The sequence below is a fragment of the Dysidea avara genome, chromosome 6, assembly GCF_963678975.1.
Source record: "Dysidea avara chromosome 6, odDysAvar1.4, whole genome shotgun sequence".
Taxonomy (NCBI): domain Eukaryota; kingdom Metazoa; phylum Porifera; class Demospongiae; order Dictyoceratida; family Dysideidae; genus Dysidea; species Dysidea avara.
Genome location: NC_089277.1, coordinates 31411467 through 31438521, shown reverse-complemented (window position 1 = coordinate 31438521; position 27055 = coordinate 31411467). Strand labels below are relative to the sequence as shown.

Genomic DNA, 27055 nt, shown 5'->3' with positions numbered 1-27055 from the left:
TATAGTACACATATAACACAGTAATGACATATTCATGTCAAAGTCTAAAAGGTTATACATTTATGCATCAATGTGCAGAATAGAGTATACATACTATTTCATAATAACAAGACTATTACAACTACACATTTAGCCAGTTAGTGACATCTTGTAGGTTGTGCTCCAGCCAGTAAATGTTACCCTTGATGGCTTCCTCTGCTTGTAGGTAAGATCTTGTGCCAGAACCAGCATCAGAATGTTGATTGAAGAACTCTTCAAACTGTTAGTATAAAAAAAATTAAATGTTAAAAATTTTAAATTGTAAGTAATAATGTGATACTTTCAGTGCAAGTGGTCACACATTTAATCACACAAAGGTTTCCTATTCCAAGTACTGATTGACTTTGTTATTGCTTCAACAATTCCACAAATCTTTACTATCACCTGTCTCGTACATATAACTCTTTGATAATGTCCATGCTAACCTAGAATACTAATACCCCTCAATAAAATTATCATAGTCTTACTCCATTCATCAAAACAAGAAAACACTTACACAGTAAAAATAAGCAGTGAATACAGTGGCAAATAGTGGATGTCACCGGCCATTTTAGTGACTGTCACTAAGAATTTCCAGTGATGTTCAATATTTGCCACAGTGTTCACTACTTATTATTTTTACGGGCAGCTGGATAAGTATTTTTTTTAAAATCATGAATACCCACATTGTGATTTGCCTGCATGTCTGCCTCACTGCCTGCTCGACCCACAGTCACAAGGACAGAGGACAAAATGAAGCAGTGCACAGCCACAATAACAAACTCACCAGTGGGAATGTGCTTTTGAGGTTCTGACAAGTGTGTGCCCTCTGTGCCTAGTCTTTGTGGTATATTTAGATGCTGCATTATACGCTCGGTAGACACGTATTACTTCACAATAGGAGACCACGCCTATTAATAATGATCGAGCACCAAGACCACACCACTTGACAATCTATTTACTTGATCACGATGACACAGCCCACTATTATTGGTCTATCTGTATTCATAAGCTAGCGCAGTGATATAGTCCCCCACTCTCTAGTTGGTAAATAGCTGACTTGAGATTCTCTAATACAGCACCACCCTAATACCGTATAGAGGGGAAACTTTGGCAGGACTAAACTTTGGTGAATAACAAGCTAAATTGCATTTGGCGAAATAAACTTTGGCATATTCAAGCTCAATGTGTAGCTATAAAGATGCTAATCTGAGGCGCTATGAGTAATCGGCAGATTAAATTTTGGCAAATTTGTAGCAAACCGACAAATTCACAAGTTTCCCCCACTAAAGTTTCCCGTAATACAGTAATACAGTCACACGTATATAATTGTATGCTATAACAAAAACAACAAAACATACTAAAATTATTACTTTTAAAATGAAATAGGAATCCAAGCAATAAAAAGTGGTGAACAAGAGATGAATGACAGTATCACAGCATATAGTTTGGTGGGAAATTCCTACTTTAGTATTGACATGCCAATGTATGGATTTTCCACCGAGCTGTGCAGTAATACCACCATCCCTTATTTCATCACCTGGATCCCTAATTCATTTTTAAATTATGCTGCTTTTTAATATACTAGTAACATTTACGATCGTTATAATAGTGTGTGACCTAGCCTAGGATAACCGGTCTTATCACCTATTTCAAAGTATCAGTTTTAAGAGTTTAATATGTGTTGTAGTATGGCGGTGCATGGTTAAAGCCATGTGTATCAAATTTTCACATAATCTCTACCCTCCAGACCATCCACAGTTTAAGTAGCTAACAGCTAAGTTTTGATATTGTTTAACTTTATATTGACTGTATCAGACAAGCTCCAAAAGGGGTAGTGGGAGGGGAAGGCAAGAGGTCATTCACAAAATGAAAAAGAAATTGGGGGATGAATTATTCAGGTCTGCTAAAATGAATAGGAAATTTACAGCACAGTTCTTTATTCAACATTATAGAGCTGTACAGCCACATACAGCCTTTTCAGAGCTCTATTAGTGCTCCAGACTGTTCGTAGGGATTGCCACAGTGCTTGGGAAAAGCAATCAGTATCAAAAGCAGATCACAAGTATAGCTGACAATAAGACCGGTTTTCCCAGACTCAGTGAAGAATATGATACAGTACCGTTTAACGGGTTAATTTTGAATGGGGAATTTTCGAAGAGTAGCTACTACAATAAATTTCAAAAGTATAATTTTCGAATGCTCTATTGTCATATTTAGCACCGCTAAAATTATTTTATAGTGGTACAATCAAAATTGAGACATTCATTAGGTGTTATTGTGTTGGGACTGCTCCACTATAGGAAAGATGCTTTTGCCAATGGGAAATGGTATTATTCACCGTCGATTTGCATGGGCGTGGCCGTTGCAGTGTCAATAGAAGCAAAGGTGTTGGCCTGCTAGGTACAGAAAGAGATATCAGACATGTATTCGACGATTTGCTCTGTATTTCTTCTACCCAGGATGACAAGATGCGTAGTTCTGTTTAATAGTGGACAGAATTCAGCCGACCTGGCACAAGACAGCTTTACATTGAAAGAGTTAGCTGTGTTCTTCGAACAATTTGAAAATCAAACTCCTTCGAAAATAACCCATTATACGGTGTCACATAATTATATTAAATATTCTGATATTTTAGACTAGTGATTACCTCCTCTAGCTCCAGCTGAGTAGAGAAAGAACTGGAAATTGTTCGAATTAGTCTACCAAAACTGAATGATCCTGAACCATATCTGAAGCAGAACAAAAGCAACATTGTGAATCATGTGTAACACACACACAGTACAATGCACATGTTATATACACTCTAAGAATAATTTTAGTCTGGCCTTTAATAAAATGTGTACATGTGTTTCCAACTATTTTTCCAGAATGTTATGGAGCAACCACCACTACTTATAGCTGACAACTACACAAAGGCTCGGTGCTACTACTGACACTTTAATTTTACAGACCATAGAATGCTCATTCATACAATACATGTATTTGAGTGAACATTACCACCCTCTTTAAGGATAAATGTTATCATGCTCAATATAATGTGTTTATTGCATTCAATACACAAAGAGTATCAATTAATAAGCAGTACCTAACAACTATAGCACCTGCAGTACTTCTTTGATCATTTCAGCAAAAAATTCACCTAGTTCAAACAACCAAACATTTTGAGAAAACTGAATTTTCAAAAAAATCCTATGTTACAAAGTAAAAAAGTACAAGTTTTAATCAAGCCAGTACTCAGAGAGAAACAATACTCAAATTGATAAACTATGTCTAAAGTAAACAGTTAGGTTTTAAGTACGTAGTAATACTTTCTCAATTGTATGTATGTATATAGCAGTAGTACAATGTATTTAAATCCTGGTAAATATGAGTAGATTTTGCTTGTGGAATTCATCTACTTTTACATTTTAGCCTAGAATGAGCTGTATATCAATGGTTGTCACTACTATAAGTCATTTAATAATGATGCAGATGAGAATTCGTGCTATTAATGTATATCGAATCCATTATCAGTATTCTGTTGCTTAATATCAGTTATCAGAATAATTGGCCAATTTGCTGATCGGTGCAACACCACTGTCTAGCACTATAAAAGCTGAAACTATGGTTATCCATTCCTTGGACACTAGATAAATTATAATTATGAGAAAATGAAAAATGATTCAAAAGTTTGCAAGTTTTTGTTGAGATTGTCTCATATAGTACAAACGTACTTCTCCTTTAGTATGTCCCAGTTGTTACGTACGAAGTTCCAGGTGATACTCCTACCATAGATGTTACCAGATACACTCCTTATCACATATAGTGTGTCCTGGGACCTGACAGCATCACTGAATGAGTAGTGAAGATACCTGCAGTGTGCAACCAGTGTTAGTAGCTACCGTACCATAATAAACTAATTACAAAAGATGCAGCAAACTTAGATACTATGTACTGTATACTGTAAATATTTCCATAACAGTGTGAAGAAGTACACCGATATGGAAATTTTCCAGTATACCGAAAACCGATATATTGGCTACAAAAATTACTGATTCCGATACCGATACCGACATCTGAACATAAAAGGTTTTCAGTATGGACACTACAACAAACATTAAAAAACATGGCAAAAGATTAAAAAGTCACTATCTTTGTAAAGAAAAAAAAAAGAATTGTGAAAAAGGTGTATAAAAAAGAAAAAAAGTGTGACCAACTCAGGAGTTGAACCATGGCCATCATGTGAACCTTTGCAACTTCAAAACTCATGCATTAACCACTGTGTTACCAAGTCAACCATAGGATGCATTGGACAATTATAGTACTCATGTGTAATATCTGGTAATATCTGATAAAAACTGTCAACTTTTCACCGATACAGATATCGCGATATCAGTACCGATACCGATATCGTGATATCAGTACCGATACCGATATTGGTGCACCTCTAACAGTGTGCGTAAGGAATATCCCTTGAATGCTCACCTGCTAAGTAGCCATGGTATTCTAGTGCTAGCCAGTGCTCTGAGGCACAGATCCTTCTCAGCAGTATCATTAGTTCTCCGGTAGACATTCCACAAGTAATCCCATTCCTTCTGACCACCAAATGCCACCCCAGCTGAGTACACTACACTCTTTAGGTCTGGGTGTATGCTGTATATTTTAAAGAAGACATACTATTAGTGAGAAGTATGCACACAAATGCATCTTGTATGCATACGTGCAGGCAGTATTCCAAGCAGTAGTGTTATTTGTGTTCATGCATGTGTACAGTGGAACCTCAATTATCCGAACCCCTTGGAACCAGGGGTGGTCCATAAGTCTGAAAAGTACATATCTCTGAAACTGTGTAGAAATAGCCTTAAAATAGCATAAAGAACATTTTTAAAATTCAGTATTATCAATTACCCTAATAGAACAGTCACTACTCTAATAGAGCAGTCACTTCAGTAGTTCAATTAACCAAGAATTCGGATAAGTGGGGTCTGGATAACTGAGGTTCCACTGTATAGTGCACAGTTGCATGTGTGTGTTGTATGTACATATACATGTGTGCATGTCTGTGTGTGTATATGTGTGTGCATGCAGGTGTATGTGGGTGGGTGGGTATGAATGCATGCGTGTATACATATAAAGTACAACTCAAATAACTTCACAGTGCACACACTTTGTGTGTATACTGTCAGTCGTGAACTCAACACTCACACACATAGTTTGATCTTAGGTACCCACGATTACACACATGAAGGCAGCACCTGGCAGCACGACTACACATGTGATGTGTGCAGCCTGTAGCATGCATGTAAAAAAACTTCCCAGTTGCTGATAATCCATGTATGCTTTGTTATTTCATGGTAGATCATGACTAGTGAAGCCAATGGACACCAACTCTTGCTATCACTGAATAGCTAGATTGTATCATGGGTGTGGCACATGACTGTCACAGCCATTACGAAGCACAGTACAGCTGTAACTAACACCGGAATGTAATGCTGTGAATCTGTGTAATTCAACACAGGATTTTCTCTGCTCCAGTGGCGGCTGCCAATTCACCTAAAGAATCCATAAACCAAGATTAGGAATTGAATAGAGTCTACAAACAGTAGCTATACAGAAAATTATTCTTTGAGTTAGCTACCCAGTTGCTCATAATCACATCTGCTGTGTTCTTTCACTGTGAATTATTACTAACTTATGCCTATAGCCACTACTGAATTCATTATATCTTGTGCCACAGTCATTACGACAGAACCTGAAATTACGGTTGGACATTGGACAATTTCCAACCATTATTAGCAATGGCTGACCAAGTATGACTTTGTGCGGACATAAGTGTCCGAGCCATTAAAAAAGCTAGTTATCCATTGCCAAAATGATTTACTGAAATGGTACTACAAGGAAAGCCTTCCACACACGGGTATAGATTGCTGTGAATAGCTTGTTGAAAATCGATTGAAGCCGGACCGGATGCAAGACAATTCTACGAGCACGTGAGCAAGTGCTAAATTTTACATACGAAAATACTTCCCTCATGGTGCCAAAAGTTGTTTGTGCGTACTCCTCTTGCACTATTTCCTTACTTCTTCGTTTTGACTATTGTTTGTGTGTTATTCTTCGTGTTACACATTGCGTTATTTGTTGAAAACTGGGAAAATTGTTAAGTTAATATTAATTCTACCTTTGTTGTACATTCGCAATATGGGTGTGTGGCTAAGGCTGGTTTGCTTAGAGAGTAAGACTAGCTGGCCCACATCTTGTGTACCACTGTAGTGTTAGCCAACCATTATCTCTTGTAGGTTAGCAATCCGCTCTACAGTGTTCTGGTAGCCAGAGCACGCTACATGAATGTCCAAGAGAATTTATAGTAGACAAGTATGTCGGAATGTTATCATGGGTGATAGTACTTGATGGTGCTGAAAAGACTTGTGATGAAGATATTAACATAGAGGATAAGGAGTTAGACAATTTTATACTAGACTACTGGGAGGACTTTGTTTTGCATTCTATTGGTTTTGTAGTTTACTTAATTTTTGCCACTTGTCTGCCAATTTACAGTAATACTTACTGTACATTGAACTTGGCTATAGACCAAAAGTTGAAATGTCTGAACATTTCAGCATATGTTCAGACATGTTGTCAGAACAGTTTTAAATTGTAATTTCGGGCTCTGTTACGATGTACAGTACACTCGGCTGTAACACTAGAAAGCAGTACCGTCATTCGCCACAGGAGTTTCTCAGGCAGCTGCTAACTCACCTTGAGTAGCCGTAGACCAGGATTAGGATATCCAAATATAAACTGAATAGAGTCTACATACAATAAACTTCAAATGGTTTCATGTATTAAAATGTTTGAATACAATTGCATGTCACATGACCACCAGGACGACTGCTTGCTTTTAGTAACAGTGGAGATTGTACAAGTTTTGAATACAGTGTGTGTTTAAGGGGGCAAGCAACTATGTCCTATGGCTTCCGTGAATAAAATTATGTGTTTTATATGAAGCTGTAAAGCCAACACAGATACTGTTCTCCACCTGATGAATAACATATGTTGTAGTTGAGACATTGAACTTCTGTTGAGTGCAAATCTGAGTGAAATCCTCTGAAGTATGTACAAATTATGGCGTGGTTACAAAACACTGTAATTTTAACACTAAAATCGATTCTCCTCCTACAGATAATTGTGAAACTCCCCAAAAATTCTTGCAGTGGCTTGCAATAACATTATCTTTAAAAGTATGGAAACAGTTTTTTTAGGAATGACTACTATGGCTTCAAAAGAGGAGAAACTGTTTTTCATAGAAAATTTAAAGAGTTCAATAGCTCAATTGATAAAATACTCCAAAAAATTACTTCCATACTTTTGTTACAAGCATACTTAGGTAGCAGATGACAAAGTTTAAGAAGCGTAGAATTAAAACTGTGAGACTAGATCCAAAATTTGTCGAATTCTCATTCTTTAGGTCTAAAATACTAAACTGAGTCATAAAGTCAGTACTTCTAACTGGAGATGGTGATTTTTAATTACCACAAACATAACTGATGCAAAAGGGAATGAAAAGCAAGCACAGATCAATGAAAACCAAGATTTTGCATGTGAAGCCATAGGAATTAGTAGCGTGCCCCCTTAAGTTGAATTAGATTTTACAGGTACTGTGTTTATAAATCACTTATTGAGATACAGATCATTAGCTACATGGCTCCAGTTATAGTAGATGATCATGCCAATTGAGTACCCTACAGTGAAAAAACATATGTAGTTTAATGTACGAAATGGTTTAGCTACTCCAAATTGGTCGTTGAAAATTCACTACTACCGCATATGCCTACACCAATGTATACATGTTTAAACGTGTGTTGTAAACTCGTATACATGCATAAACACACGAGTTGCAGTTTTGCATACACACATCGTATTTTTACATTCACGTACATGCGGTTTTTGTATGTGTGTTGCATTTAGTACCATGCATAGTAGCACCACTCATGTGTGAAGATGTATTTGAGTGGTACTGTACCATGAATATATATTACAGATATTTCCATACATTTAAAATACCTACGTACAGAACTCACAAAAGCTACACACAAAAAGCAATACTACACCTTTTAACACTTCCATTCATCCAACTGTTAAACATACTCACTGCAGTGTTGATAGTATCTGTGTCACCAAACCTCCAACCAGCTGATAAGATAGAGGACCTCAGGAACCTGTTGATTACAACATCATTATGATATAGTAATGAAGTGGTAGTACTAACTACCTCTAATATTACAGAGGAAACTTAAAAGTAAAAAAAGAGATTTGCTCAGTCATGAATTACTGAAAAGGTCACATGACTATGACTGATGTATTAAATCCAGTGGCTATACTAATACACATGCTGTAGTAGTTACTATTGCTCCACTCATATTGATATACACATCACAAGTTGATACTTACGTGTCTAGATGACTACTGCCATTGGTGTTCCATGTCACACTCCTGATGATCGGTGTGAGTAACCCATGAACATGTTGCTATGATAAAATTATACATAGTGATAAACATGTACACACCTACACTACAGTATATGCAAGTACAGTAGCAGTAAAATAGTTACCATTGTGCTACCATTTTATAAAATGCAATACAAACACTCTGCTTAGAGAACACAGAACACAAACACAATGTAAACGTCACGTAAACGGAACACAACCTGCAAACACATCAGTGGAAAAAAGGAGTATACGATGGTACACACACACACACACACACACACACACACACACACACACACACACACACACACACACACACACACACACACACACACACACACACACACACACACACACATACATAACACACCTCATAAATACCATACACAGGAGTTAGACTGAGCAGGTCAGACATTTTGTAGATCCAGTGAAGAGCTGATATCCATGGTAGATAGTCTTGTTCATGGGTAAGGTAAATTGTCAAGTTCAGTGGAACCTCTATACTCAGTTTACCAGCACTGGAAGAGTAGAAACATACTCAATGTGACAAAATCTGACTTCCACTCACAAAATAGTACTGTACATTAGGGATCACGGAGGTTTACAACTTCTCACAAAAATACATTGACCTGAAACCAGCCTCGACCTGCTGAGCAAAACCCCGACCTGTTGCATAAATTTGTTTTTAGATAAATTATAGATAGTACGCGAGGTATATAATTATATGGCATGCTATCTATCTATCTATCTATCTATCTATCTATCTATCTATCTATCTATCTATCTATCTATCTATCTATCTATCTATCTATCTATCTATCTATCTATCTATCTATCTATCTATCTATCTATCTATCTATCTACTACATGTATGGTGTTGAAATACAATGGGTAATAACACATGCTATACAGGGTGTATATGCATAAATAATTCTTTGCAATTGCTTCAGTAAAAAGTGAAGGAAGACTCAAATTGAAATATGTGTATCTAACATACCTATGGATTCGCCTCTTGAAGCAAACATGAGTTATATGTGTTTGATTACGTTGCAGTAAAACGTTACTTCATCATCGCCATTTCCATTAGTTTGAACAGTAGCATGGGTGTATATAGGGAAAAACTATACCTTGATAAATGCTCCAGCTCATGGTGAATAGAATGACACAAGTCCCAACTCTGTAGCCCATTGCACTCAAGACTTATGATCAATTAAATAAGTGTCTGTTTTAATTTCCCATATATAGACACTACAGTGGTGGATACAGGGGGTCAAGGAGGGCTCTCAACCCCCCTCCAAAAATTTTAGTATACCGAGATTAAGATACTCTAATAAAGCAGTCACAGTATTAGAGCAGTGTGCAGCGTACAATGTCAGCTATACAAATTGATTGTTTTGCTCTTCTTGTTGTCTATTACTATAAGTCCCAAAGCACTTACCAGATATGGTTGAAACTTTAACAGCCTATTGGATTTTCCCTCTAGACAACAAAAAGTCTAGTAATAAAACCTATGGTAGACAATGTCGGTGAGTTTCTTATGGGCAAATTTGATGTCCCTATAGGGCCTCCTTCCATGCACTCAAAATTGCTCCTAATTTTGAAAAATGAGACTACTAGCTCTCAAAGGCTTCACCAGCTCACTAAATACCATTCCAGCCAAATCATGGTGATTGAGCTGCACCATACCTCCACTTGTGATTTTCACAGGGTCTGAACCAAACCTGTCAGTTCTGAAAAAAAAACAAGTGAAGCAATCTAATTGTGGTAAAAATGTGAGCTCAATTTACATATGTGTGGAAGCCAGCAAATCTTGTCACATAGACTAGTACATGTGTTCTGTGGAACTTCAGCAAATATTATCAGGCTCACTATCTCCATATATCATTCTAACTAAATATCCACACAGAGTACCCTGAATAAAATATTTCAAGTGTATCTTGTTGGGTAAATTCTTTTAGACTATGGTACGTATACTATGCTTTGAAGTTTAGTCGTTAATGAGGTATTTAAAATCCAATAGATACCACGGGTAGGTATCTAAACTGGTTAGATACCCGTGACAAAACTATTTGTCAGGTGCGCCATGTGTTTTGCTGGATTCCAGTCACAACAACAATTAGAAATCATCACTAGAGTGTGAAGAAAACATCGCTGGATAATAGAGATGATTGTATTCATCTAGGAAGCCTACCAGTGAGTTGTTTTAACACTAATTCGATCAGGAAGCCGCCATTTTTGGCAGTGACCAGAGCCGTACGAGCCATAGTCTAAATTGGTTATCGCCCAAATCCACGGTATCTTCGCTATTTTAGAGACCTTCAGAATGCCATTCCTCAGGTCTCGGTGAATATTGTGCCATTCCTCAGGTCTCTAAAATAGCGAAGATACCTTGATTTGTGCGATAACCTACACTTAGAGTAATACATACCCAAGGATTTGTTAATCCACAAGATGAAATTCTTGCAACACATTCACACATTCAGGGTACACCAACTTTGCTAGATTCAACACTACCTTGCAATACTGAAGGCATCATCAATTAATCCAGCTCGATCAGCAGCTGATATAGCCTGGAATTACACAGTTAATAGGACACACATACTTACAAAGTTAACAAGAGTTATAGTAAGTTTCACAAGAAACTTTATGTTTCGAACTGTACTACTATTCGTATCATGATGCGTAGTACGGAAGTTAATGTATATTATCATAGTAAAAATAACAAAAGTGTAAGCATTGGTATTGTTGTACATAGCTAGCTAGCATGAGCTATAAATCCCATTACACAACCACATGATACTGTGGATGCCTACAAAACCTATTGAAGCCATTGGGAAACACAAGTGGGCGAATTACCCTGAAAGCCATTCTTAGCGAATGCAGTTAGTGAAGGAGCTGAGTACATGGCATTATCAACACTACAGAATGACTCCTGTCCACGTTATAAAGCCAGGTGGAACACGATAAGTTAATTCGCTTCCAGTTGCCTTCGTGGTATCATTCCCAGCGCCACACCATGGCTTCTATAAATGCACTCTCACCGCTAAACATGATAGCAAGCCTCTCTATAACAAAGTCACAGACTTACTTGTGGGCATTAAGCCAGGCCTCAACTGAGAAAGAAGCAGTTGGCCACTTACTGTCGCTCTTGGCAGCTCAAATCAATTAAAGCTACATAGCTAGCTAGCTTCATCACACTGGTGCAGTATGAACGAGTATGAATAATGCCTTGAGTAGTTAATCGCTGCAATACACACGGTCTCAAGCTTACGCGGATAGGCACCTACTTGACATCACTCCCACTCTTCGCAGCCAGTACTTTAGTACAATAAACCAGTTAAACCACCGCTGCGAGTGCAATATGGAAAAAAATAGCACGAGGGCGAGGACAAGAGACCAATACAGCACAAGGCGAAAATAGCACGAGGGCGTGGGCGAGAGACCAACACAGCACGAGGCAGGGCGTGGGCGAGAGACTAATACAGCATGAGGCAAAGCCGAGTGCTGTATTAGAGAGACTAATACAGCATGAGGCAAGGCAGAGTGCTGTATTAGTCTCTCGCCTACGCCCTCGTGCCATTTCTTCCATATTGCACTCGCAGCGGTGCTTTAACTAATATATAAAGTACTGCCGCCACTGCTATATGGACAATAAAGCATGGGCAAGAGATGCAAGCATGAAGCCGAGTACTTTTAAAGCATCAAGTCCTTGTGTCAAGTGCTTTATCATTCGTATACCATCAACAAGGTGAAGCAGTACATTACATATTTGTAGAAGTTCTGTAGAAGTTCTAGTTTACTAAAACGCAGTCCTTAAAACATGCTAACATAGCAATGTAAACCTCAAAATTTTTCTGTGGTACTGTGTTCCAGCATTACATTGACAGCACCCAATTTCCTTGGAGGTTGTTGACAACAAGCCACTGGAGCCTACTTACTTACTTACTGTGATACCAGTACTTCATTGATTTATAAATACAGTTGGTGGGCTAAAAAGTACACAACTGCACTGCATGAAAAATGAAGTATCGTTTGATATCACCCACGCTTCAAGCAAATAATATAGTCCGCTGGCCTACAAACGTGACAGCTAGATATTAGATATCAATAGCATGCATACACTCCATACAGTACAGTAAGTATATATATACGCAAACACCTTTACATAAGCACAATAAATTTCACATACTCCACTCATCACACAAAACACTTACCATGTGGTTATTTTGTAACAAGGAGATAAACTGAACCCAACCACGGAGGTCATAGTTCACCCTGTACAAACCAGTTTGACCAGCATTGGCCTTCATCCAGGTGACTGACGTGTCTAACTGGATCGTCTTGTCTGAGAAACACGTACAGAAACATAATCACGACTGAAATATGTATGTACACTGTAAATGTATCCATGTATACACTCAAATTGTTTCCATGTATACACTCAAATTGTTACCATGTATACACTCAAATTGTTAACCAATGCCCCCAGTACTTAGTTGTACCTGTTCGCACTGTTATCAACTTCTTCATTGGTGCAGCTGATGATGACGTGATGTATGTGAATGGAATCTTCCACCGGTAACTGCAAATGATAATCAGTTACAATTTTTAGCCATTGAGATATGTGAATATTTTACATACATAAGTAATACACATATACACATAATATTGACAAGAAACAAGTTGACTACTCACTTGTAAACAGAGGGTGGGATATAGTCAGTGTCCTTGTGTGGTACAGAAAAGAATCTCTCTTGTGATATAGTCAACAAGTTAGAGGGTGATTGAGTGACAGTCAGGATTGGATAACCTGTTTGACTAGTATGATCAGGTGATGGTCAGTAATAGATAACCTGTTTGTTTGGTCCATGTGTCCATTATTTCACTAATATTGTGATCACATGATCTCCCTGGGCAGTAAACCTGTATTACCACCATTACAACATATGTAAAAAGTGATGTGTTTTTATCTGAATACTTATACATCTAACAACTAATGCAAGCTTAACATTTTTTTATGTTACACAAATACTAGATAGACGACCCATGTAACTACTCATATAATGCATCATCCTATTAGAACAATTTAGGTCCAGCAATATACCATATAGCCGGAAAGCTTGGTGAATATGGCAAACGAGTAGTGTTTCACTAAACTAAAATCTGCCAAATTGTTTGATCAGTACAAATCTGTAATAGCTACTAACAAATTCACCAAACCTTTTCTCTCCAAAATCCCATCGCAGTGAATTCGCCAAACTGTCCGACTACATTATACTCTAACTGAGCAGTCACTTTTAGATTCCAATAAATGAGGGAAAAACTAAAGCTCCACCAAATACATGTGACTCAGAGAATATTTGTTCCAGGAAATTTTTGTACACATGGAGTGATGGAGTAAAGACACTTACATCATCCATGGAATCCCACAATTCTGATGTTTCAGCATTATGATATCTGTGTTCTTTCAGGTACGCCTAGGAAGATAACAGCAAGTACAAATTACTGATACGATGTTTATACAGCATTTACCACTGTAATAATCATACAGTACAATAGTACTGTATAGTAGGGACCACAAAGGAATGGGTGTATCGCCCATGAAAAAACATCACCCAAAACCAGCCTCACTTTTCCCTGATGACGATGAGCTGGTTATGTAAAACTACATGTAAGCCCAAGGAAGTCTTCAGATCGACCCAAAACGTTTTCAACAAGTTGCTATGGATTTTTTTTTTAAAGATTAAACGGAATTTTCTACTGACTGACTGAACAACTGACTGAGTAACTGTAACTGACTGATTCCTTCAGACAAGCATAATTAGATAACAGCTAACACTATGGGCTTGACTTTTTCACTGTTCGAGATCGCTTCGGCCCGAGAGGTACCTTTTGGCATACCGCAGTACGTACAATGCATTCTTCATGGACTTACCAGCACTACAATGGTTACACCGTGTACAGACCGATTTTCAAGTCATTCCTTCAAACGGTTACCCTGTGGCCGTGACAAAAATCACTATCGAATTTTTTGAAAATCACGTATAACTCCCTTGTTCTTTATCCAAACTGTATAAAAGTTGGAATGTAAACATGCTAAATTATGTTCTTACAGTCCTCCAAATTTGAAGAATATCGACTAAAGCATGCGTGAGTTATAACAATTTTTCTAAGTGGTGTGAAAAGAAGAATAAGATGAAGAAAAATTAGAAGAAACTAAGATGAACTTTGAAGGTGCATATCTCAGTGATGGCCTCGCGGATTCAGCTCAAATTTGAAATGGGAGGTGTCTCACCATGAAGGAGTTTCCACAGCAAAAATGCTTAATTTCCGTCTAGCCATTATCAAGCTATGGATGTGTGAAAACGGCATTTTTTTGGTTCCTGTAAAATACACAGTTGTCTGTTGCGTGCCCACATTGGCTGTACTCGGCCACACGACACACATTCTCTTGCAGTTTTTGTGGTTTTACAAAAGTAATTCAGGTAACAAAGGGATATAATTATTAAAACCCAAAATGATATCAGTGAAATTATAATAGCCCATAAGTACAATACAGCACCTACACTTGTACACATGGGCTTCTGGTAAAATTGATCAGCTAATAATTACCAATTCCCTAAAAGTATTACTTAAAACGAATGCCAAAGGTACATAAGTATGTACAAATGTATGTGCTAGTGATGCACCAACTGGTTTTATCAACAGGTACACATATTGATGAAGAAAATTTCTTTACTTGAATACCACGGTGTACTTTCAATTCCAATATCAGTTCATCAATCAACATATGGGTTTACAACACACTCAGATACAGTATGATATTTCATACTTATAGAACTTTGCGTGGGTGAGATCAAAGGTCAGGTGTACTTTAAATTTCATAAAGTACACTTTAGTACTTTATTGCCCACAAAGAGTGCTTTATTGCACCACAAAGAGTGCTTTATTGCACTGCAAAGAGTGCTTTATTTGTACAAAAAAGCACTCTTTGTGGGTAATAAAGCACAGTTGCCCACGTACTTTAGTGCAGGCTAATAGCCCGCGGCACTCACGTCAGTACAACTAATCACCCAAGCCAGTAAAGGCTGATAGCCCTCACCGCGCTGAGTGGTCAATCACCCCAGCCAATACGAGTTTTACCACTGGATTGTTTTTATAGACATACCTAAATGATATCATCCGAGTATACGGGATATAACTGTTTTATATCCCAGTGCGCGGGAGTGCACAGAAGTTTACGGATAGTAAATTAAGTTCCGGTTTGAGTTCCTGTCACTGTGCTCAAGATTTCGTCCGAATTGTGTGGAGATTCTACTTCGTAGCCACAAGAGAGACTTTACATACTGCCTACAAAACTGTAGCGAAGGGAGGTGTTATGAAGCAGCGGTTCCAGGTACGATTCGCCTTCGTCAGAAATTGGTATGGTGGTGTCGCGTGGTGTGCAAGAGAAAAATAAAGACCAACAAGTGGCTACCATAGTCCGAGATAGAACGATGAAGCTAGAGGAAGTTAGTTCTTACCATAGTGGCCGTTGGGAGTGATTGCTGGAGCAAAAATCGTCACGTACTATTCTTGACATTTGTTAGTGCCCTGCGATATATCGGTAATACCGTTTATCGTGATAAATTATTGTAACTGATTATCATACCGTGACAGTGTTTGATAGCCGATATATCGAAATACCGGTATATCGATGAATACCAGTATAGGATTGCTTTTAACCCAGCCTTTGGTGTTTAATTATCCAATTTGTTGATGGTTTAGTAGACACGCCCTAAACAAAACTTGAGGTTGTCACATTACAACACATGCTTACTTGTACTGAACTATATAGTTTTTGGTTTTTGGGATGATACCGCTTCATACTAGGCCCAAGAAATGATGCAATAGTTACAATAACAAGCTAACTATATACCGATATACCACGATATTTTCCTGTTACTAATATTGTGTATTCAAATTTCAATACCGCCGAGCTCTAATTGCTGTTACTATTTGTTAACCCATTGACGCCAAATTCTCCAGGACTCCTGGCCGAATGCCGAATCGCATCATACTAACCATCCAGTACACAGAACTACTTAGTAACCATATATCTAAATACTTGTTATAAACTAAGGAGGTCGACTGTGCTGTTTTTGTTTACATAACAGTAACCGCAACTAACTTTTCGAACAACAAAGTCTAAACTTTGGTAAAAACCAGCCCGAACAAACAACGGAATCCTATCTAGCTATTTACTAACTTAAAGGTGTATTACACTTCAAAGAACTATTCTATACAGTTTACTTACAGTGTGATCCATTCCACAGCTGGTTTCTTCGTGATTTATCCAATTTCTGCTGTTGCGCATGCGTATCTGCACTCGTGTCCACCATGCCACGTCTGGGATAAAGCAGCCGACTGTTGACTTTACCTGTCTCCATCGATGTATAACGCTTTCTTTGTTATCAGCTACTAGGTTTTAAGTCGAAGAACAATTTAATTCACCTATTATAACAGGTTACATTTTACACCATTACATAACAAACACGCACTAGTCTGGGAAGGATCTGGTTATCCCATAAACGGGACCTCTATGGGCGTGTCCATTTCAGTACTAGCGCATCTTGCTATGAAACTCGTTTTACAAGTTATAGCGAGGCTAAAATTTATTCTATGAGTGAGTTATGATGCCATGCTGCCATATGGCGGCAGTGGTTGTTAATGGGTTAATGTAAATGGACAAGTCCTGAAGATATCACGGAAAATACTTCACCATGTGTCACAATAAAATCGATTGTGGAGTGTGAACAAAACCTGCCAAAGTATGCTATGAACATCTACTATGCCAAACTATAGTGAACTACATGTGAGGTACTTTGTTAAACTAGTTTGTGTGCATTCAGGCTGCTAATAATTCATGCAACGTGTGTTAATTACAAGTCCTAGCGTACGGTGAAGCTACATGACTAGAAAGTTCCATAAATCATTTAAAGTATTTCTGCGAGTGCTTTATTAGCATTTCGGCCGCACGCCTTGTGCTTTATTTTTCATATAGTACTCGTGGCAATGCTTTAACATATACATAAAGCACCACCACACATGCGTAAGAAGAATAAGCATGAGGGAGTGCATCAAGAAAATGATACTGAAGCCAAATGCTGTATTAGTGTTGAGACACCCTTCATACATATAAGCAAAGATGACTCTTTAAATGTTATATAGTATTTTCTGAGTCGCCTTCTTCAGAGGATTCGCTACAAGTACCCGAACTGATTCAGTTCTGGACCATCAACCATTAGCAGCATTTAAACCACAATACTGTTAGTCATTAAGAACCCCTAATAACTAATACAGTACTTATTGAGTCATAAATCATTCTTTGGTATGTTGATCCTCCCATGTAAAGCACCATATCCACATAAACCAATCTACATACAGTACAATAAGTGTACTACAACATGGCATGGTCCACACTCAATACCAGTGGCGTAACTAAACCCGGGGCCTACCTGGGTCTAGGCCCGGGTGTCAGCAAATTATTGGATTGAAAACAGACATTTTGTATACCACGACGCCAAGACAGGTTTGGCCAACCGTCACGGACCAAGGGCAATGTACGTATCAAAAATTCGAACTAAAACAGTGAAGAAGACTTACTGGTTTTAGGTATATAGCTACTCTAGAGTATCTCTTAGTGAGCAATAGTGGACCATTGGTCGATTTGATCGAGGCAACGACCACACCCCTTAAATTAAATTTCACATGCATAAATTAGGCTGTGGTGTTTAGACCATGTAAACAATGTTGAGCACGTGTCCTAGCACATGGTAACAGTCGTGCTAAATGGCCAGCTTCTTCAGTGCTATTCTCTTCAACACTTCATTTAGCGAACGTGTGGTACAACAGTTAACAAAAGGATTTCCATGCTTGAGATAACATGTAACGAAACTATTAGTTACTCACACTAATTATTATTCTATTTTTAGACTAGCTTACTCATGCGATAGTGCATTTAAACAAAGACGGCTGACCTTTTGCAATTGAGGCTTGAGATAACAGTGGTAAACTGCACTATGAGGCGATGAATTGTTGGTCTGCTATATATTAAAGTAGAGGGGATTACTCGGAAATAGAGATAAGGAGCCAAACCGGAATCTGGAGTGGTAATTCACTAAATTCAGTGGACGAAATCAGTGTGGCCAGGAGTGTCTAACATAAATAGCTATAACGCATTATAATCAATAATTCTATACTGCCAGTGATGTATAGCTCTACTTGATCATGGATGAATATGTTGGAGTACAGTTGAGACACGTGAGAGTGAGATGAGGCTCAATCTGCAGTGGCTACATTATACTTACATAGATAGTAATTTGTAATAAAGCAGATATAAGTTAGCTAATACTACACCGTACGTTGGCTAGCCCATCATTGGGTCATTAGCCTTTTTGTACAATCATGACATTAAGTCAGTGTTCTGTGGAGGATGTGTCACCCCATCACCTTCCGGTTAGCTACGCTGCTGATTGCACTAGGCCCTGGTGTCAGTGTGGTTCTAGTTACGCCACTGCTCAGTACAACACTAAACAGTGGAAACATTGTGTATTTGTATATCAGGCAAGTGTGTACATTACAATAACAGTGAGAGTACATACATACATGTAATGGCATGTATGATACTCACCTTGATGCCATCTAGGAAAGCTTCACCCATGAAATTACGCAGCATTCTTAGAATTGTAGCACCCTACAAAAATGAGACATTTACATACGTAATGTACTGTGTACAATTGTATGTACAGAACATTTGAAGACATTCTTTTCATTTCAACATGAATGTTACTTGTAGGGTGCATGTATCATGCAACACACATGTTAAAGTGAAGGGCACAATGGGCATGTACCATGAATGTACAATGAATACTACTATGCCATCACATGCATGTTATCTGTTGGTACTAGCAGTATATCAATACCCTATTCTTACACCTGATCCAATATTTCATCCAGTACTGATACAGTAGTTCTGATGAACCGATATTACAGAGACATGCAGTCAATAATTTTAACCTCCACACACTAACCACACCACCCACACATGCTATTTAACAGAGAGCAGAGTTTTAAGTTATAAGAGTAACAATTATGCCCACACCATCATTTGTTAATATTACAATCACGCCAAGGAATTAGTATCAGTGTGGCAGCCACACATGTACACGATGTTGAGAATCAATTGGAAGGGTATTTAGTGTTCAGGATCAATTACAAGAGAGACAAGTTGCTACGAATTGTAACAAATTGATCTTAGCTGACAATGGATACTTCACTTTTCAGATAATTGATATAACTGGGGCATGCAGCACCATTTCTTTATTTTTGATGCAGTATGCGTGGGTTCACCAGTCATAAGAATTATTTACATAAAAAGTTAACAAACAAGTACACCAAAAATTTATGATAAAAAGTACTGAAACTAGCTGCATGGAGTAGTCCACTATATCAAATCACAGTGAAACAATAAGAAGTGTTATATCCCCACTGTGTATTTCCGTTCTGGTATCTTGAGCACATAACACTTCTTAATTGTTTTACTGTAATTTAATATTGTGCTTGTTTCAGTGCTTTTTATCGATGTGCTATGGTCCATACTCTAGTTGCAAAATTCCAAAGGTTTTTTGTATACTTGTATCATTAAATTCTGTCAGTATTCCCACAGTTATATACATTTCTACCAACAGTAGGTGTTTTAATACGTAAGTTGAAAACTTAAGGATAAGGTTTGGTCACTAAGTGAGGCATCAATTAGTGTTTGCATGACTGGTTGCAAATGTTCCCCACAGTGTGAGCTAGGGAGCAAAGTGACCATCCCAGCAAAGCCGGGCCAACCCTAGCTCACCTCAAACTCACCAAATACTTACTTTCATACAGACATCACTATGCTTAACAGGTAAACTTCAGTGTTAGCATTAGGATTAGGGTCTGGTTCAGCTTTGGTTTCTGCTTCACTGGTCTTCTGAAATATCCTTTCGACTCTCATTAAAAAGTAGAAAAGAAAAAAAGTTGCTGGTAGTTGAATGGTTAACATAGTGGAGTAGAGCGTAGGTAGTGGGTATCTATTTTAGTGCTTTTCGTCATATTTTTCATACTTTTGTCTAAGGTTTTACTGGTTGGTGACCATACCGTAGCTTTAGATGGTGCTTATGACACTGACGTCAGTAGCCTCAATCAAACAAAAATGCTGCATCACCAGTCACTGCTCACTCACACATTAGATATTCTTGTTCACCGTTGTTACCCATTTCCAATATTGTCACAATGAACCTTATCCGCAGTGACATCATAATTGACAAAATGGCCGTGTTTAGTGTGGGAACTTCGTACGTAATCACTAAAATGAGCTTTGTTTGTGGATTTCACGACTTGGAACTATTGGATAATAAAGGTAAAAGGCTAGTTAGCGTGATGTGGTGATGCAAAATAGTCCTACCAGACAAAACCAGACTTAAGTTTGCTATCGACACAAAACCACACGCATTTGTCTTGTAATTAAGTATGTACGTATGCCTCACCTTGTCCCTTGCTGCAGTATGTAAACGTTAACATAGCGAACTGCCATCTCTCCCAATACCCTCTGTACAAAAGTGCCCACACTATCGGCTGCCATTTAGTGCTTTGACGTCATTGCAGATAAGGTCCATTTATTTCTATCAGAGATTTGTGTTTCTTCTAACAAAAAAATCAACCCCAGCACTTGCATACATGTAATAGTTGTAACATGGGCATGAGGGCTTTGCCTGATATGTATGCCCTCTGCCCTCGGGCATACATATCAGGCAAAGCCCAAATGCCCATGTCACAGCTAATATGTAACACTTATCAGGCTGATAGCCTTACAGGGCAATCAATCACCCAAGCCAATACGAGTGCAGCCACTGGATGTATTGTATATGCATACCTAAAATTTTCGATTATGCGTCAGCAGCTAGTACATTCTGGTTACGTTCAGTTATGATAACCGGACATATCCTAGAAAAATCACGGACAATTTCCGTTACGCAAGTTTAATATTTTAATCAGTGCTATTGAATCGTTTATGGGAAACTACGCAGTTCACTAAAGGCCTAGACAGGTAAGCTTGCTTGTAGAGTGGTTACTCCGTGCAGAGTAGTAGGTTCATGATGGGGGTGTGTCCATATTCGAAAATGTGCGGAAACGATCGAATGAATAAGTTATAGCACTAGTTTTCACCTTAGCCCAACGTTTTTCAACTCGTAGGGTGGCGAGGATAACAAAATGCTCTCCGTCTGAGGGGTTTTCATAGCGAAATCCAAGTCATGCATCCTAATCATGTCAGTCTTGATCAATCCCCACAATCGATTTCAGCATATAATAACTGCCCAGTTGTAGACCGGCTACATTTTATATGTAGCCCGGCTAGCTGGGCTACATATGAAATGTAGCTAGGGCGGCTTCTTTGATCTGAGGTGTGAAAGCGTTACATACATAGCTACAACATTACCCATGCATGTATGGTACATATGCAATATTTTAAGCTGGGGATCTATTTATCTATTTAATTGCCATGCAAACACAGATTAGTTCTACAAAAATGGTGCAGTCAAAAAGTCCAAAGTTTATTTAGAACAAATGAAGAATACATATACACGTTGGGTTTAGTTCACTATCTACGCACATTCACTTACACACCTTCTGATAACTGATAGAGTCAAACAATGCATTAATTTCATCAGGGTCAGTTGCCTCGGCGATGATGGGGTGTGAAGTGTTGAGGCTGTCCAATGTCAGTGCTGTCCGTAAATCACTGACCACAAACTGGTCCATCTGAAGGAACATGGAAAATAATTTACAATGCATTTTGATGCAAAACTCACCATATTCCAGTCAGGCTGACTGTGGTTTGATCCAATGTACTCAACATATGATGCAAATCCTTCATTCAACCATATTCCATCCCACCATGCCATCGTCACTAAGTTACCAAACCACTGTGAGATAATAATATGCTAATACTGCAGATCAGGAGGTAAGTTTACATACTCCTTAAAAGTAGACTGATGTACTCTACCATTTGTTGATATGATATAAAAAGAAGAGTATATTAATTTTAAGGCTATAGGTAAGTATGTTTCGTGCTCATGTTTGTCACATCAGTCACTCCTGATGCTATATCATACTATCTGCATATCTTACTGTACACTGTATATTAGGAATCTCCCCAAAACAGAGGGCAATTGCCATAATTCTGATACTAAAAACCACAATAATTTTTTTTATTATTATACAAAACAAAAGGCACCTCTACAGAGTCTTACAGTGTAGTGTGTCTAACATCAAATCTAGCAGTAAAAACAAACATTACGAAAGCATTAATATTGCTCTTCATACAAGGAAACCATAATAAATTTTCTTCTTGCAGGGAAATTATATTGAGGTATTAATTTTCGATGTCGCCACTTTCTTTAATAGACATCACAAAATTGTGTGACATGTTACTGCAAGAGAGAATTGATAAACTGTAGCTGCACTAATAACTATTGAAACACACTACAGAAAACAGAGTAAGGAAACCATGTTCCTTTATAACTTAGCTGCGCTTATACCAACTGGTTTTGCTGCAGTACTGTGATTGCACTTGATCCATAACATCACTTGAGATCAGCAGCAAGATCAAGATACCAGCTCCAATAAAGAAGGCACTTTAATAAAACAGCCATGAACACAAGCTGTGTGTATCATACATAGTTGCAGTGCTGCCTAAAATGCCACGATAGAAACATTATACATGATGAAAATCACTTTTACAGAATATTCTTAGTACATCTAACTTCAAATTCAGCAATAAAAACAAAATACTCACTTTTTTTGCCAAAACCCAAATATTGGTCGCCTGCCTGTCTGCCTTTCTCTGCCTGCCTGACCACAGTTGCAAGGCTAGAAGCCAAAAAAAGCAGCACACGACAGCCACTTTACACCACAATAACAAACTCACTGGCAGTGTGTGCCATTTCCAGTTCTGATGAGTGTCTGCCTTCTGCACTTTGCCTTTCCTTTTATGTTCAATGTTAGTCATCTTCAAGGAACCATGCAGAGGAACTAATTTTCCACATTGACATTTTCCTTTGAGGAGCACATTTAGCAGCCACAAAGCTATTTGAAGCCCTTTAGTGACTGTAGCTACACTTATAAACAAATCGCACGGACCGACTAACAAGACTTATTGGACATGCATTTCACCAAAATAAACTCTTGCCAAAATCAAATTATTAAGCAAACACCAAATACGTATTCTGTTCAACAAATTTATGCTTATACGGTAACGGTGGTACAACATATGTAGCTACAGTAATGTGGTAAACCCCTACGGCGGCATTGATATCAATTTTCCCACATAGCTAGGTTGTAAAATGATCCCTAAATTAATACTTTTATTAACAATGCTTCATGTGTCTCTGTTCCATATTACGCTGCCCCAGTTGTTGCCTCTGCAAATATAAACCAGTTGTACAACAAGTTTTAACTGAACACTTCCAACTACAGTAAAGGATAGAGTGATGTTAGCTTCATCAAGAAATGACATTACTCAAAGTGGTAGTTGTGGTAACTTAAGCAATAGCAGCATGCATACTGTACAACAGTAAAATACTATCCAATTTTTTACACCTGATGGGCTAACTCATGAGCCACTATAGTAGCCACTCTCTGCTTCTGACTAGCAGAAGATGTCCCTATTGGATCAACCAGTAGAGCTGATTCTCGGTAGGTAATAAGTCCCCAATTCTCCATAGCTCCAATAGCAAAATCAGGTATGGCACACAGATCTATATGACACAATACAGTATAGTAGTTTACCTGATGAGCTAGCTCATGTGCTATTACCACACCAACCCACTGCTTGTCAGCAGAGGAGGTGGATTCAGGATCATAGAGAAGAGCTGTCTCTCTGTATGTGATTAGTCCCCAATTCTCCATAGCCCCAGCAGCAAAGTCTGGTATGGCAAACAAGTCTACAAAAAAAGCTTTCTAACTGCAAGGTTAATATTTGTATGAAAGAAATTTGAATGCATACCAACTCATACCTGAATCCACCTTTATGCATTTACAATGAACACATACAATGTACACACACATAACAGGCAGTCATTCATACAGTGTGTGCAGTAACTTAATAAAGCGTATAGGCACCTCAATTATTTGATTGTAAAAGTGACCGTTCAATTAGAGTATTTCATTGCTGGGGTGAAATTTAATCTACAGTATGTATACTCTATAGTAGTTGGATGGAGCTCTGTACATATGATAATCTCTATCTCAACATTGCTATCAAACTCTCTACAGCTAAGTATATAATAACTGAGGATCCAATGTAGTCAAATTTAGTCTAATAGATTTGTACTAGATCCAATGTCTACACACATATAGCGGAGAGTCAACTGTCTGTATGTCAAAAATGCTAGTAGAATAGCATGTAGCACTAACACATGCATCAATACACTGTATCTCAGCTGTCGGAACACCTTTGTTCTAGAACATGATGTTATAGCATAGTGTTTTGCACATGCATATAAATTAGAGAGTTAACTTGTAATAACATGAGTGAAGTGCCAGCTGACGTTGATCCGCCACTTGAGCTGATACCTGCCACGTAACAATGATAAGATTTTTCAGATAAATGAAGCCCATTGGTATACAAAAAGCTGTGCTGTCTATGTACTCTAACAGAACACACAACAAATATTGTTATAAAATATGTACTCTAACCGGGCAACCAGTTTTAGCATTTTGATAATTGAGGAGTTCAGATAACAGACCAATAAGCAAAGGATACATTCTATTACTAACACATATAGACACTATATGTACCTTGTTTAGGTAGGGGGTAAGCTATATCAAAGAACTTCTCATAAAAGCTTATCACAGACACTGCAACTTCAAGGGCAAACTCAGTTTGATCATAAGCTTCTGGTCTGGACCAGACTCTAACAGTGACCTGTGTAATAATAGAGTATAATGTCTTCCTCTTGGTCTTACATTATAACCAAGATTAGCTGTGTGATATATGAATAATAAATGCTTTGTTTGTGTCCTATATATATGTGTATGAGTGCTTGCATAGTATGGTGTGTGCATGTGTGTGTGCGTGCGTGCGCACATGAGTGTGCATGTGTGTGTGGTGTATAGTTAAATGCATGTACGAATATACTGTGTGCACACCATGGCCACAATATTGTGTACGAGATTCTAAAAATATATCAAACATTTCATAAGCATCATATACTGTAGTACGTAGTATGAAATTATTTACCTGTGCAGGGAAGGGGACCAAAGTCATATTTCCTTCATTAGGAAGTTCAATAAAATATACTCCAATAGAGCAGTCAATGTATATATACGTATATAAACTAGAATTTGCAGTTACACTGTTTACAAGGCGTACGAGGTCCCAAAACCACTTGGTGCATGCAGCATGCATTAATTGTTTCAGACCAGTGCAGGCAATACGAAAATATTTACTCAAAGCCAAACACTTGTTGCATTTAATCACACACAAACACAAATGCACATACATTCTCTCCACTTGTGCTGACAAAGCTTGAATTTCTGGACACAAATTTGGAGACAACAAAAGCGACCAGGTAGCTACTCATACGAACACTTGTTTGAAACTCAGTACGAGTTAAACCACTACCAATATCCATCTCTCTGGCAATAGGCATGTTAGACACAGCATGATACTGTGAATTGTGGATCAGTGTGATCGTGAAGTTTGCCTTCATCGCTGGCTCATCAAAACAAGGGAACGCTCTCCGAGCATCAGTTGGTTCAAACTGGGTTGTAGCTAATACCTCCCTATTACCAGTTGGTAACAAATAACTGCTGTTGTAAAACCCAACCAGTTCATCTGCCGTCAACATGTAGTGGTAAGTCAGGCGTATCAAAATAACTCCTTTCCTTAGTCGACTGTTCAACTGCACAACATAATAGTCATTCTCATCATAGTTAAGACTCTTTTTCACGGAGTAATTCTCTACAGAGAAACTGTCAACAGTGATGTCCTTAACATGTAGTAAGATGTAGTCTGTTTCCTTGTTCACATTGGCCTCTATCTCACTCGTCCCGTTAACGTAGAAGCTATTCATGTCTGGTTGTAGGGTGATACGATAATGGATGGGTATTACAGATGACGGTAGACGCACTTTCTCCCAAATATGTTTGGCTGGAGTAGAGTTCCCGCCCCCTTCCTCAGAATTACTCTGATCCTCGCCTACCGCAACACCGATGACCACAAACACTACAGCAATCACTGCGATAGACACTAGGCCAACAAAGAGGCAGATTTTTTCGCGGCGATCAAATCGATTGAGATTAAATCTTCTGCGTAACTTCTTAAAGCATCCTTTTTCCCTGTGCATAGGGAGCAAATCATCGTCATCTTCTTGTTCAGAACTTTCCACATCGTAACTACCTTTGTTTGCCCTGAACTTCGACATTCTCATGACAGTTTTACCTCAGTGAACACGTGACACACCACGCCCTTACGGAGCAATGTTAAACGTAAA

At 38.2% G+C, this 27055-nt stretch overlaps 1 protein-coding gene across 2 annotated transcripts; it reads right to left on the bottom strand.

The window, feature by feature from the left end:
* LOC136257241 (glutamyl aminopeptidase-like) lies at window positions 1–27034 on the bottom strand. 2 transcript variants are annotated; one of them, XM_066050320.1, is made up of 19 exons: window positions 26063–27034; window positions 25359–25485; window positions 24348–24502; window positions 22370–22483; window positions 22185–22319; window positions 19159–19221; window positions 13898–13963; window positions 13340–13409; window positions 13182–13296; window positions 12989–13068; window positions 12701–12831; window positions 11001–11056; window positions 8857–9004; window positions 8449–8525; window positions 8109–8216; window positions 4486–4653; window positions 3735–3872; window positions 2669–2750; window positions 1–259 (listed from the first exon to the last, which is right to left on the bottom strand). In XM_066050320.1, exons 1-19 carry the CDS (start codon window positions 26990–26992, stop codon window positions 122–124), a joined length of 2901 nt encoding a protein of 966 aa, XP_065906392.1. In that variant the 5' UTR covers window positions 26993–27034; the 3' UTR covers window positions 1–121. The 2 variants fall into 2 exon arrangements, with proteins under 2 accessions (XP_065906392.1, XP_065906390.1); XM_066050318.1 differs by lacking the exon at window positions 24348–24502 and adding an exon at window positions 24159–24316.
* Between the last annotated feature and the right edge of the window lie 21 nt (window positions 27035–27055).

Excerpts from the sequence above, each read along its gene's own strand:
- LOC136257241 (XM_066050318.1), bottom strand. The coding sequence starts at position 26,992 with ATGAGAATGTCGAAGTTCAGGGCAAACAAAGGTAGTTACGATGTGGAA. Across the intron at positions 13,964-19,158 it reads CTTTCCTAGATGGCATCAAG|GCGTACCTGAAAGAACACAG; the intron begins GTGAGTATCATA and ends TTATCTTCCTAG. Across the intron at positions 2,751-3,734 it reads TGGGACATACTAAAGGAGAA|ATATGGTTCAGGATCATTCA; the intron begins GTACGTTTGTAC and ends GTTCTGCTTCAG.